At 38.4% G+C, this 15,282-nt stretch overlaps 1 protein-coding gene across 1 annotated transcript; it reads right to left on the bottom strand.

Moving 5' to 3' along the window:
• Positions 1-13,932: 13,932 nt before the first annotated feature.
• LOC140245608 (allatostatin-A receptor-like) lies at positions 13,933-15,008 on the bottom strand. Its single transcript, XM_072325171.1, has 2 exons — positions 14,506-15,008; positions 13,933-14,410 (listed from the first exon to the last, which is right to left on the bottom strand). The coding sequence occupies exons 1-2, from the start codon at positions 15,006-15,008 to the stop codon at positions 13,933-13,935; spliced, it is 981 nt and encodes a 326-aa protein (XP_072181272.1).
• Positions 15,009-15,282: the final 274 nt, after the last annotated feature.

Below are 15,282 nucleotides of genomic sequence, written 5' to 3'. Positions count from 1 at the left end.
TTCAATAACCGTTGCACACAGTGTTTTGAAAATCAATTCCTTGTATTCTGACACTGTAAGTAGAAATGCAATGTAAGGTATTCATTCAACATAATGTCTTATTATCAGATTATGTTATATCATTCGGTGAAGATAACGTCATCAAAATCACAGAAATGTATTCGATCTGATGAATACAAAGATTCATTGTCCATTAGTAGACACATGCTACATTCAGATATATCATCATTATTAGGATATCAATTCAATTAAGTTAATTTTATGTGATTTAACAGTCTTCTTCTTTAAATCAATATTTTCCTAAACTATGTATTTACCGCTAATATTAAGAATAGCATTCCAATAAATCCTCACTGTTACCGACGTCCATTCTTTCATTTACGTTGACTCTAAACAATTGTAACTCTGTGTAGTGGGACAAAGTTATGGTATATTACACAAGAAATGTTTATATTACAGGAATTGATACGGTCTTAATGAACGGATTTTTTTTATAGCCTTGCTGTTATTGAATAAGAAATAGAATATTCTACTGAAATTGCGAAATACAAAATTTCATGTCAATTGTCAAACACATTTTTCTTTGAAGACAAAAATATATAGAAATTGTGATCCTCCTTGAGTTTCTGTCGTTTTCATTGACACAATTTCAATCTTAGATAAATTAAGAAGGGCCAATAGATATATACCGTAAATAGATAATGTATATATATATATATATATATATATATATATATATGACCGTGCATTACAACCCCCCCCCCAAAAAAAAAGTCTCACCCCTTGATTTTAAGTGAGGATTAAAAAATGGTGAAACAGGTCAACCAAGCAATTCTTGCATTTTCTGAAAGAGGCGTTCTTCTTCTACGTTATTAGTTAGTTTGGAATTATAAAACGAATGGGAAAGTGTGTTTCGAGCAGCTTTTCTACAACCCTTTTTTGTAGAGTAGTGTGATCACTAATAGAGGCCCCTTTTCATTTCTTGAAAATCCTTTGCACATTCTTCACTTTCAACCCTGATAACTTTTGAATGGATAATGCTACTTCTTTGAAAGTTGGATTTATCATGTACAGAATGTGTCGATAGAGCATGCTTAATTTCAGCTTAATTTAATAATACCTTAATTGCTGTTGCTCCGGTGGTTTACACCCTGCTTTCTGACCTATTCATCGCACAGGTAGCAAGGCTTGGTAAAACTGAAGCTCTTGAAGACACCATACTTTAGAGCCTCTTTACTCAGTTCACACTTTTCCAGAGTGTGCGCTTTCTTTCCAATATTTAGATAGGTTAGGAGAGTCCATTTAAATTGAGTTATACATCATTTTAAAGCTTATGATCTGCCCTATTAGAAACACTGCCTTGAAATAAAAATCCTTGTGTGGCGACTTCTTGATGGTTTTGTGATGCAGGGTCACATATTACTATACATTATGCGAGAGGTCGATCCTGACCAAGACATACTGATGGTGTCTCATTGTGAAGCATATGTGGAAGAAATACAGTTTTCGGCTGTGATATGTCGAAATATTGACAGATCATGAGTCTGTACGTTTTACATATCCACACACTGATGTGATGCAGGACTCCCCATAACCCAACCACTTATGCCCCAGGTAATTTCAGATAATATCATAATTATTACCACAAATACACCTGATCCGAGAGTAGACATAATTCAGAAGTTGTTTTAGTTATTACATTTTATTATTGATATCCGAATATATTGTATGCTTACCTAGAGATACCATTAAACGATGGTAAAGTGTGATTATTGTACTTCGGAAGTATGTTACAGGAATTGAATCTACTTTCATTTTGTATGATACAAAACACATTTCTGTTGACTGTAGACTGCATCTCCGTGTTTAAATATTTTGCTGATTTGTGCAAAGGTGATATTTCAAACCAATTATTAATATTTTTAAAATTATCATCTCATTTAATTATATGACATTGCCCTGTATGTTATTGTGCCTTTTATATCATGGCACATTATGCCATTTAAACAATCATATTAAGATACGTTCTCTTGGTAGATCCTGATGAAGGCCATGACGAAGGAATTGTCCTTGATGATATGAACGAATAGTCCTTTAAGTTCAAGATTAAGATCAAGATGAAGATTAAGATTTACTTTGATTATCTAGTTTTTAATTTTCTGTACTTCAACTATAAAAGCACTAGAGGAACATTACGTAAGATAGGCGAATATAGGTCAACTAGAAACAAGAGAAAATTGAGCCATGTCTTTGGAATTCCAAAGAAAAATTCAAATTGACGGTATTATCCACTTTTGATGGTAGAAAACTATGTGTATGGTTGTTTCATTCATCATATCACGAACACATGCACACTGACCCACAGACTTACCTCAGGCAGAATATCAGGTTGGTCTCGCAGCAAACATCCAAAAAGACGAAGTGGAACTTCAAAAAACTTCCACACTACTTTTATATGAAAGCACATGTCGAAATGGTTTGGCGAGTGAGTTTGAAAGTAATTTCATGTCGGAAGTCAAATAGGGTTGAAGGGAATCCATGATTTAACCTTCAAGCTACTTTGGATGTTATTAATAGTCAGCCTTAGCTCATCTCTTTATTATTTTTTTTTTCATATATCATATCCTGTGGAGTTTTACGAAGGGTGTTCAAGAAGATTTCTATGAAGATGAAGAGGACAAAGAAACGCATCAACGTAGCACTTTCCCCGCTAATATAATACAGCCTTACATCTTTAGCGGTCATTAATCATGAATTGCAAGGCCCAGAGCTAATGGATATGCAGTTTATATGATATGTATTTTTTTTTTCCTCTTTTTTTTTTTTCTTTGAGGAGAGCGATGTTTTCGTTTTTGCTCTTTGTCAAGAATAGATCAATGGTGTAACAGCGTTCCTGGATGCATTAAGGGATGAAAAGATTGCATGTTTGTCTTTCTCTCTCTCTCTCTCTCTCTCTCTCTCCCTCTCTCTCTCTCTCTCTCTCTACTTCACTCGGACATACTTACGAGAAGAAATACACATTTGTTTCTGTATTCTTTAATTTCTTGATGTTTTTTTCGTCGATCTCTGTTTACCTCTGTATTTTCTCAGATATTTCCACCAGTGTGTAGTAATCCTTTTTATTATGGTTTTACATTTTACTCTCTGAAATTGTTGTTTCTTATCCATATTCAGGTTAACAATAATGATGAGGAAAAAGAAGGTGAAAAAAGTACAGAGAGCGTATGTCTAAACACACTCCTTTGATTGTTTGTTTGTTTTGGATTTTGTGCGATGTTGGAGCTGGATGTTGACGCTCGGAAAATATGGCATCACATCGCATGTAAATATACAATTTTTATAATATTTTTTATGTTTAGGAATTGTCATATATTTTTTACATTTTATGTATCCATAATGTATACGTAAATATTTAATATAATATAGAATAACACGCAAACACAGAAATGAGCAGATTGCCCCTTTACTTGGAATTCAAAGTTTTACATTCTTGAAACATACTCTCTCTCTCTCTCTCTCTCTCTCTCTCTCTCTCTCTCTCTATGAATATTTATTATGTGACCCTGCATCACAAAACCAACAAAAAGTCGCCAGAAATGAATTTTCAGTTAAGGGCAGATTGTGAAAGAGCAGACACTAAGCTTTGAACTGATGTATAATTCAATTCAAATGGAGTCCCCTAACCTACCTAAATACTGGAAAGAAAGGACACACTCTGGAAAAGTAAGAACTGAGAAAAGAGGCTATGAAGTACACTGTCTGTTTAAGCGCTTAATCTTTACCAAGCCGTGCTAGCTTTGCCATGAAAGGGACAAAACACAGGATTTAAACCACAAGAGAAACAACAATGGAGGGATTATCAAATTAAGCTGAAATTTAGCATGTTCTATTAGCACATTCTGCCCATGATTAATGCTAACTTTCAAAGCAGTAGCGTCATCCTAAGTCACACCTGATAATTCTACTCTTAGCCCAAAAAAGAGTTGTAGAAAAACTGCTAAAAACACACTTTCCCATTCATGTTAAGATACCAAACTGAAGAATAATGTAGAAGAAGAATAGCTCTTTCAAAAAAATATGAAAAACTCAAGAATGACTTGGTTGACCCATTTCACCTTTTTTGAGTCCTCACTAAAATCAAGGGATGCGACTTTTTCTTTGCTTTGTCGTGCACGGTCACATATATTCATATAATAAAACATATATATATATATATATATATATATATATATATATATATATATATATGTGTGTGTGTGTGTGTGTGTTTGTGTGTGTATGCGTGTGTGTGTATATATATAAGCGTACATGTGCACACAAAAATGATGTTACTGTATTGTGTTTGTTATTTCATTTTTATATCCCAGTCAAGTTCAAAATGTTCATCATAACCCATGTGGTTGAGTCAATGAACTTAAAGATATTAGTAGTGTACTTCACTGAAAAACTTGTAATCTTCGTGCAAGTTTTATGTGTTATTTTTTTCTCGTTTATTTTCGGTTGTTGTTGCTGTTTTTTTATTTAAATCGGGGATAAATCCACGTTATCGGTGGAGAAAACTACAACGGTCACGGCACGCCCTCTACACTCCTGTTCAGTCAATAAGTGGCAACACTTATAATTCATTTTAGACTGGTAGTAGTTTAATATTGATTGAAACATTTCTTTGGACCATCTAGCTAAGGACAATCTCTGCCCATGCAGATGGTCCCTTGCATTCTTTTAATGTTGTTTTCTCAAAAGCTTATTCAAAGTATCTGTCCCTTCAATATGACATTCGTATCTTTATTCTATACGTTTTTCCTACGATTGTTACATACAATTGTAATGTGTAAAGACGCATGTCATTCTTATAACGATGGCACAGATTTTACAATTTTGTTTGCTTCAGTGAAAATGGAATCCAGAAAAAAAAAAAACACGGAACTTAACTGAATTATAATTAAAGTACACTTTCCTGGAGCCTGAGGTGCATCTGCATCATACACCTTCCTCACTCTGTATTTGAAATACGGTGAAGAAAAATTATGCTCATTACATGAGGCTGACACTTGATATTGTCACTGAATACGACTTTCCCCATGAAACTGCACTTGTAGTCAAAGGATGTTAAAGCAGGACTGAGTAGGGCAAATCTTACATTAAAAAACAACAACAACAACAAAACAAATCAAAACTTGTGATCAATCCTGTTTGACATGACTTAAATTTTGAAATATTTGGAGAGTAGGCCTTTACAATGTCATGACTCGTCCGAGTCGCTTCGTCAGCTTTGACTGAACATTCACCCGTGATGGCGATGTCACTGCCTTTATTAGTGCCTTTATTGTTGGACGTTTCCGGGATTTGTACGTTGTTGAACAAGGTTGGGCTGAAGTCCCCCTCCTCTTTTGAGCGAATGAATTGAAGGAAATTCACGGACTTCTCTTTCTCAGTCGTGAGTACCTGACGAAGAGGCACGGGGAGGAGAAGGAGTTGTTCCGGAGTTTCCTTGCTAATTGCAAACAATTTTATCAATAACCATGTATCTATTACGCAAAATTTTAATTGTGGTATGCCTTAAAAAAAGTTTACTTGGAACCTTTTTATTTGTTCTTTATATCAACGATATGTCGAATTCATCAAGATTCTTTCCTTTTGTTTATATTAGCTGATGATTCTGGTGTGTTTTCATCTAACCCTGATCCAGATGTATTGATTAATGATATAAACATCAAATTAACGAATTTACTTTAATGGATAACACCACACAAAATGTCAAGAAAAAAGACAAATGCATGTTTTTAATTAATTACCTGGAAATTTACCAAGATATATTTTCCTGGATAATGCACATTAAGAAGAAGTCCTTTTATTTAAATTATTCTAAATGATAACCCCACATGAAATCTTCACACTGATGCGATATGCTGCGTCATCATATGTATTGTATAATATATAAATGTGTGTGTGTGTGTGTCTGTGTGTGTCTGTGTTCTCAAGAAAGTAAAACTTTATCTTCTTAAAAAGTGACCTTTAACTGTTATTATCTACCTTTTTTATTCCTTTACTTTAAAATCGCCTCGGGAAGCACATGTTCGTCAAAGATAGAAATAAAAAGAAATAACATAAAATCAATATACATAATAACCCTAACCCTAAACCTAACACAATAAATCGTATTATTGCTAAGGAGTCATTGACATAGATATGTCACACTGATGTTTTATTTCATGAAAGTAACATTGTAAAGATCAATGATTTCAGGGCCTATAGTTTGCACTTGGGAAAACGTATGTACAAACTTACAACCGTTTCTCCCTCTTGTATTCAATCCCATGTTAATCAAAAACAAAAGATAGAAAAAAATACAAATAAATGTCCATTCATATTATACCTGGCAATTTAATTGATTTCACTTGCTTATGACAGGGACTATTTTTTTTTTTTGCCCAACTTTTGGAGTTCCCCTGATAACAGTTTAAAAAAAAGCAACAACAACTTGAAGTTTCAATACCTTCACCTTCAAGTTAAATATTTTTTTTTCTTCAGAAATTTCCCTATAACAATATTAAACTTATACTCTTGTTTGATCCTGATTTCATTTTTTTTCTGTTATAATCATTCATCGCCTTTTAATGCAATGTTTGTTCTATACCTCAATGAGCCCATGCCTCTCGTGCAACCCCTCGTCATTCGCCCCTTTTCTCTGTCCTCTTCCCATTATTCCTTCCACTCTATTATTTTCTTCCTTTTCTCAGTACAGAGTCGCCTTTCCTTTGTTTGTGTGTGTATTCCTTTTGGCCTTTTTTCTTTTAGAGAAATTTTATTAGTCCAGTTGTTAGTTTATCATTTAGATATCAGTTATTGTTTATGAGGAAACTGCAAACTACAACCCTCAATTTTCAATCAACTTTGGTTCGGCATTTATCATAAAGTCACAACATGCTTTGTGTTTCAGTACACAGTTCTTGATTACAATGTTGCATTGATATTTTCTTATTAAGAGTACTGAAATGTGACGGATTTAAGAACTTAGAAGTTTTGAAGATTCTGCAACCAACCCCATGTCCCCCCCCCCCTCCCCATTACATACCCGATGATAGATTACAACAAGGTCTGTATAAAGCCTAATACCATAGTTTCTAAGCGTTTTACAGTAGATGCATACACCTACTTAAACTCATCTACAATAAATTTGATACTACAAGTCAATAAACATGGATACCTTAGACGTTATGAAAATGCTACAACAACGTGAACAAGCATTAAAAAAAAAATCAGAATTACCTACTGAACATAACTTACGAAAAAGATAAAATGCTAAGTGGTGGAGTAAAACAGAAAAGGTTACAGACATTATTTGACGCATTCAAATGATGTGGAATTACGCACACTACATTGGCAAATATTTTCAAAGTTTGGGGCATACGGACGGGCATCTACGGACAATAAAGATGAGTACTGGCAGGCAATATAAACAAGAAAGGACTTCCGAAGACACTACTCTTTCAAAACGCTGCAAGGGAATATTGATAACGAAATAAAAGTACGAAGTACCGAAAAACCTGAAATGTGGTTTGAAAAAGCTGACGACTTGCAAGTCTTGTCATACGATGACTTCTAAATGTTTGATTTTATTTTGCGCCGCGATGGTCAATCCGCTTTATTCCGCCGCGTTCACAGACCATTACGTATTGATTTAAATAAGTTTTCATCTGCTCTCAATGATACCGATGTTTAAACATTGTGACGGAGAACCGTGATGTGCCTTGGTGAAACCAGGGTGGGGTGTAATAAAAGTGTCCATTCGGGACAGGAGAGTTGGAGTTGGCAAACATGGCGTGAACAGTCGCAGTCATTCGGTGCTGATCCAAGAATGTTTTGTCGGTGTATGACAGTTGTTATGTCGGTGCTGACGGGTGTTCTGTTGGTGCATGACATGTGGGGGCTTGTCCGGGAAATGAACATACAAACAAGCTGTCTTTTGGGTAGTTATTTCGGTGTTTGGTACATCGTTATAAGTATTGATGCCCGCTGGAAGCATGTGTTGTAGTGTTCGCACTCATGTGAGATGTGTACACAGGGTAGCGAACGTAACAGTGTCGTTCGTTCGTAGCGGTATTGTACTGCGTGACATTGCACGGTATGTGTAATGGGGCTGCGTTAGCAGTGGTTGTGAATGGAAGTGCGATTCGCGAAGCGATGAGTATGTTTTGCGCACTTGTACTGGTCTTCTCGCTAGCTGAATACCAGGGTTGCAGCATTGATTGCTGGGAAGGAAGGGTACGTATTATCGTTTCCTTTATGTCATTCTATCAGATTAGTGTGTCACTTTCTGGTTATTTGGATTAGCATCGTTAGATGTGGCTTTACGAGGAATTGGCCTCGAGATATACGAGTGTTTGTCAGGTCTGAATTGCTTAGACTATTCTCGTAGTTTGGTACGCAGTGGAGTGTACTGTAGGAAGTTGCGTTAGCGACGTAGTCTTGAAATCTAATCGGAAAGCTAGATGTGAATAATCATGACAGCCAAGTTCGATGCTGCAGAGTTTGTGACAGACGTCACTCTTGGTAGATTGAGAGGGTTAGTGAAAGCCCAATTGATTGAGGTTGCAACTCATGTAGATGCTGATATCAGAGAGTGTAGTCGAAAGAAAGAAATCTTTGCAGTTCTGGTGAAGAAGCTTGAACTGGGTGGTGTAGAAAATGAACACACAGACCAGAGTGAGAGTACAGATGAGATTGAGAGCGCAGGTAGAAAAAGTGCTCAAAGTACTACTACTAGACTTGACGAGATGAGGGTAGATTCCACACAACTAGAACTGGCTAGATTGGAGTTAGAAAAAGAAAAAATAAAGGCAGAAAATCTGAGACTCGAACAAGAGTTAATGCAACGTCAAATTGAGTTGACCCAGGCGCAGGCCAGTAGCATCCCAGGGGATAGGCCTAATGATAATGTTACTATGTCGAGACCAAAGACGCCCGATATTGCAAAAATGGCAAACACAGTCCCCCGCTTTGATGAAGAGGATGTAGACTCTTTCTTTTTCTCCTTTGAGAGAATAGCCAGGAATTTTGAGTGGGAGAAGAAATATTGGTCCATGATAGTACAACAAAAGCTCACAGGCAAGGCACATTCAGTAGTGTCTGCTCTCTCTGATGAAGAGGCAAATGACTATGACACAGTTAAGGAAGCAGTCCTTCTTGCCTATCAGTTAGTCCCAGAAGCTTACAGGCAAAAGTTTCGAGGATATAGGAGAGGTTCGGGACAGACCTACGTAGAGTTTCAGAGAGAAAAAGAAATTATGTTTGATCGATGGGTTCGATCAATGAAAGTAGATCTCACTTATGAAAATTTGAGAGAGATAGTGTTGATGGAGGAGTTCAAGAAATCGACACCTCCAGATTTGAGAACATATTTGGAAGATCGAAGAGTACATGATGTAAAGAGTGCAGCAGTCACCGCTGACCAGTATGAGTTGACACATAAAGTGAAGACAAAAAGTCCTGAGGGAAAGAGGAAGTTTGATCAGTTGAGAAATCCTGACACTCAAAAGTGGCACAGTAGTCATAGTGAACGCAGGGATAAAGTAAAGACTGAATCACAGAAAGAGCGACCAAAATCGCCACGGCCTCAATACAAAGAAGTGAGATGCTTTTTCTGTGGAAAAACGGGTCACATTAGGTCTGAATGTAGGCGATTGCTGGAACAAAATGAAGCAAAAGAAAAACAAAAGCAAAGAGCAACACATGGTTTAGTCCATGCAGACACACGTACACAGAACAGTTCAGATACTGAAACAAAAGAGAAACAGTACCAAGCAGCCACCAATGGTTTTGTAAAGTCAAGTGAAAGTGATGAACAGCGTCATCCAAATGTGAAAAGCAGTGTCTCAAAAATGACAGATACATGTTCAAGTGGTCGTGTGGATGAAAAGTACAAGGACTTCATTTCCAAGGGTACAGTTACCATTGCTGAATTTAGAGTACCGGTTGTCATCCTTCGTGATACTGGAGCTACACAGTCCCTCATGGTAGGAGATGTGAAGAGTATGCCCATAGACTGTAACACGGGTAGGAAAGTACTGATACATGATGTCAATGGAGGAACTCAGGCGGTCCCTCTTTTCCGAGTGAATTTGGATAGTGGACTGATTTCAGGGGAGGTGATTGTGGGAATTGTTCCATTTCTCCCTATGGATGGAGTTTCCCTTTTGCTTGGTAATGACCTTGCAGGAGGTCGAGTGAGTGTCCTTCCGGTTGTTTCTGAAGTCCCAGTGTACGAGCAGGAAAGCGAAAAACTCGTCGATGAATTCCCAGAAGTATTTCCAACATGTGCTATCACAAGGTTTCGAGCAAGTGAAACAGAGCGTGAGAGAAAGGAGTCTGAAAGTGAAATTTCTCTTGATGACACATTCTTTGGAAAGGTGACTAGTGAAGATGAAAGAGAACAAAGTTGGGAAGAAGGTGTGTTCAGTCAGCCAGCTTTAATCAAAGCACAGATGGAAGATGAGGAGTTGTTGAAGTTGAGAGAGGGTGCATTGACTGTAGATGAGGCGAAGGGAGTGCCAGAATGTTTCTATGTAAAGTCTGGTGTTTTGATGAGGAAATGGCGTCCTCCAGATCGTCCCGCAGATGAGGACTGGACGGTTGTCGACCAGATAGTTGTTCCTCCGCCGTATCGAAAGGAAATTCTACGTCTTGCACATGAAATTCCAATGGCCGGACACATGGGTGTCAAGAAGACTTTGTGTAGAATCAGAACTCATTTCTTCTGGCCCAAGATGAGAAAGGATGTGTCTGAATTTTGTCGCACGTGTCATGAATGTCAAGTGGTAGGAAAACCACAACATGCCATTAGACCTGCGCCGTTGATTCGTATTCCGGCTTTTGAGGAGCTATTTAGCCGTGTGGTGGTAGAAGACGTAGGTGCAATTGTGAATGAGAGTGTCGTACACAGTGCTGAGAAAAGTGCAGAAGAGTTTGAACATGATGCTCCAGATTCTCAGAGTGTGAGTTTCAAGCCAGGAATGATTCCGCGAGTAGAGAACTCAAAGGCACTAGAAAATCCAGAGTTACTGCTCAGTTATCTGTCTGATTCGGAGAGGCAAGATGTTGTCGACATCTTCCAGGAATTTCCGGAGGTTTGCAGTGATAAATTAGGCTGTGCGAAAGACACTGTTCATACGGTTGATGTTGGTAAAAATGCGCCCATAAAGCAGCATACATATCGGATTCATCCTGCTAAGAATTTGGCCAAATGCGAGCTCGGGAAAGCTTGTGTGACTTACCTAGGTCACAAGGTAGGCCGAGGTAGCGTCGCACCACGAGATGCTAAGGTCCGAGCCATCGTGGACTTCCCAGTGCCGTCATCGAAACGGGAGCTTCAGCGCTTTTTGGGAATGTGCGGATTCTACCGGAGATTCGTCCCCAACTTCAGTCACCTGGTGGTGCCCTTGACGGACCTGTTGAAAAAGGGTACAACGTTCCAGTGGTCGGCGAGCTGCCAGGATGCGTTCCAGAAGCTGAAGGCCGTCCTCATGAATGATCCCGTGCTCATCGCACCAAACTTCGAGAGGAGCTTCCAGCTAGCTACGGATGCTAGTGACCGAGGAGTAGGAGCCGTGCTACTTCAGGACGACGACAACGGACACAGCAAACCCGTGTGTTTCTTCTCCAAAAAAACTGAATCGCCATCAGCAAAAGTATTCAACTGTGGAGAAGGAATGCCTCAGTGTCGTTCTAGCCGTGCAACATTTCGAAGCGTATTTGGACGGTGGAAGAGACATCGTGGTGTACACTGACCATAACCCATTGACATTTTTAGAACGCTTCAAGCACAAGAATCAGCGTCTCTTCCGTTGGAATTTGATTCTCCAACCGTGCCCACTGAGAATTGTGCACATAGCAGGAAAGGACAACAAATTAGCAGACGCTTTGTCGCGAGTTTGAAACTGTGCACGCGCTGATAATGTTGCCGAACGATAACAATCTCAAATCTACAATGAAACCTACATCAAGCTGAACATTTCAAACAAGACTCAAAACAGACAAGAAACTGGTGTTGATTTTTTTTTATATGACAATGTATACATGTGTTTATGTATTCTCGTTCAGTTTTTTCCTTTCCCAAGGATCTGTGAAGGAAGAAATTGTATTTATGCCAATCATGTTTGTTATAAACGAAAACAGTATAATGTGAGTGATGCTAGGAAGTATGAGAAAGTACTAGTACACAATATTCTGTCTTTATAAGAAGACATAGTTTGAAAAATTAATGATGTGTTACACCCCAAGCATTGTATGATACAGTTGTATTTTGAAAACCCAACATTACAAGAAGCGCCAGGATACAACATTTGTGGTGTGTAAGATTACGGTGAAAGTTGTGCTTCAGTTGCACACTTCTATTTTGGTGTCATTCAATGTACCCCAAAGAGTCAAAGGATTCAGATTTGTTATGTATACTGATACGTTACAGAGTTAATGCTAGCAAATGCAAAAGCAGCATAGCAAAACACAACCGGCCAGTCACAGGAAAACTGTTGATCAAATTTTGAGTTTTATATCAACCGATCTGTGTTAAAACAAAAGAATTTGTGTTGTTTTGTATTAATGAAAAAGTGTTGAGTGACAGTGAGGCATAAAAAAGCCAAGATGTTATAATATCACTTTTGTAAATAACCTGTATATGTATTTCGTTACAGAGTGACAGCGTCACATTTGTGTGTCGAGTATGATCTCGATATTTTCCAGAGTTTGCACATATATTACAACATCTTATCGCGTGACAGTACATATGTGTGAAGGGACAAAAAGAAATGTCCGATGTTCAAAATTTTGTTGTTGTTTTGGCTAACTTATGACGCAGAGTTGACATAAGTATAAAATTTATGAGCAAGTACATTGAGTAGATGTACACGTGTTTCATAGTGTTTAAATACAATGTTGTTATAATCAAGAAATGTGTGCTGTTACCACATTCAGTGAAACTCCAATGAAAGTCTGTGTTGGAAAAACAGACATATCTTTGCAACAGTCAGAACAATTTCAGGAAGTGTATGTCGTTGGTTTTCACATTTAAAGATGAAGTGTATTGTTACCAAAAAAATATATATATATTATTCATGCCTGAAGTTTATTAGTCAAATATATGAAGATATAATTACAGTCGAGACTACCAGAAAGCACAGTCTCAGTCAAAATATTGATACTACTGGAGAAATGATTGATCACATTTGGTGTAATCTTTCCAGATTATGTGCACTCGTATGTGCACCCGTTGAAAACAGTTTCACATGTGTATTACTGTAGACTGTTGATTTGTGTATTTACATGTTTTGTAGGGGGCTTGTCAAGTTTTCATATACATTGTATTGTTCTAAAAAAGGACAATTGATGCCGGAGTTAACTGATTCTGATAAGGCTCAAAATCAGTATTACAAGTGTAGTAGGCTAGGTGATGTTGTAAGAAAACAACACCAAACTATTTGAGTTTGTAATTGTGTAAGCTGAATAGCACACAAGAACAGTGAAGTAAGCCTTACGACGAAGATGTTTGTAGTCGAAAAGTTACATTCATAACTTTCCTCTTGTTGGGGGGAGGTGTGACGAAGAACCGTGATGTGCCTTGGTGAAACCAGGGTGGGGTGTAATAAAAGTGTCCATTCGGGACAGGAGAGTTGGAGTTGGCAAACATGGCGTGAACAGTTGCAGTCATTCGGTGCTAATTCAAGAATGTTTTGTCGGTGTATGACAGTTGTTATGTCGGTGCTGACGGGTGTTCTGTTGGTGCATGACAACATGTACTTGTGCCATTAAGGAAAATTAAAAAGAAACCATACGAACAAAAAGGATATGAAGTGCAAAGGGTCGGTCTTGCACGTTGTATCTCGTGCCAGTATTTGCTGCTCATGAATGTATGCGGCTTGTGTGGAGGTCTGTGTGGTTTTAAGCAGCTGATCCCACGTTGGCGTGTTGGCAAATCGACAACTCGACCGAGTTTGGCAAACGAAGATTTGAGTTTTGCCGATGCTTTAAATGACTTTTCTCCAGTCGGTTTTGCAATTCCAAATCCTCAAATATTGGTGTATTTCTTTTGCTTTTGTTTCTGAAGAAGTGCTTCATGGCTTCACGGAATTGCGGATGTCGAAGGGTGTACACTATCGGGTTCACGCAGGAGTTACAAATGGCGAGGGCGATGACTACACGTGCGAGAGTACTACGCACAAAGGAAGGAGTGAGACCTACGTTGAAGGAGAGGAATGCTATTTGGTCCGGAGCCCAGCAGATGACGTAGATAAGGACAACCGTCAATGTTAGCGTGAGGACTCGAGAACGAGCGATTTGATGGAACGATGCCGTGGTCTCATTCGACATGAAGCGGGCGCTTCTAGTCGGAGAGAGCGTGCAATGGCTATCTGGGTCACTAGCATGAGGACGGTCGGGAGAGGGAAATGAACCACGAAGACATAAATCCCGAAGACGGTTTCAAGGCTTCGTGGCTGTCGTTGATACACGCACTTTCCCACTATCACGTCCGTAGTGTTGGTTAAGAAGATTCGAACCATAAAGACACAGGATCCTGCCCAAATTAGACAAACGATGGGATTGACGAGCAGACGAGATGCGAGTCGCATAAAATGGATTGGATAAACTACAGCGAAAAAGCGATCGAAGGACACTGCCACCAGGCTGTAGATCGACGCCGTAACCGCAGTCCACAGGAAATATTCGCCTTCCATGACTTTACAAAATAATGCACCCGTCCACGTATTTGGAATCGAGTTGACTGTTGGGTGCGGAATCAAGAAGACGGAAGTGACAAAATCAGCAATCGCCAGATTTCCGACGAGGATATCCGTTGAGCGATTCATAGAGCGACGGCCGAACACGACAACGATGACGAGAGCGTTGCCAGTGATCCCAAGAATTGCGATGACAAGCTCGCAGATCACATACCAAGACCATTCCATAACTTCCCAAGACCACGTGATCAGTTCTTGCCCAGCTACAGACGAAAGCATTTCGGTCACCACCACATCTAAATGTACTTTTGGCGACATTCCAATAGGTGCTGCACTCATTGTCTTGAAAATCAATTTCTTGTATAGCCTGTCATAACCACCAAGAGAGAGAAAAAAGAAACAAAAAAAAGCAAGAAACAAAATGAAATAAAATGTTCTGTCATGTCCATTGCTTTGAATAAAATTGAAGCGTTGTTATGTTGTAAAGCAGAGACAAATATTAGGACAAATTATCATATATTCCAAAATTATAAATGTCAGAGTAATAATTGTA

Source organism: Diadema setosum, chromosome 22 (genome assembly GCF_964275005.1).
Source record: "Diadema setosum chromosome 22, eeDiaSeto1, whole genome shotgun sequence".
In the NCBI taxonomy this organism is placed as follows: Eukaryota; Metazoa; Echinodermata; class Echinoidea; order Diadematoida; family Diadematidae; genus Diadema; species Diadema setosum.
This window is presented reverse-complemented; position numbering and strand designations above follow the sequence as displayed.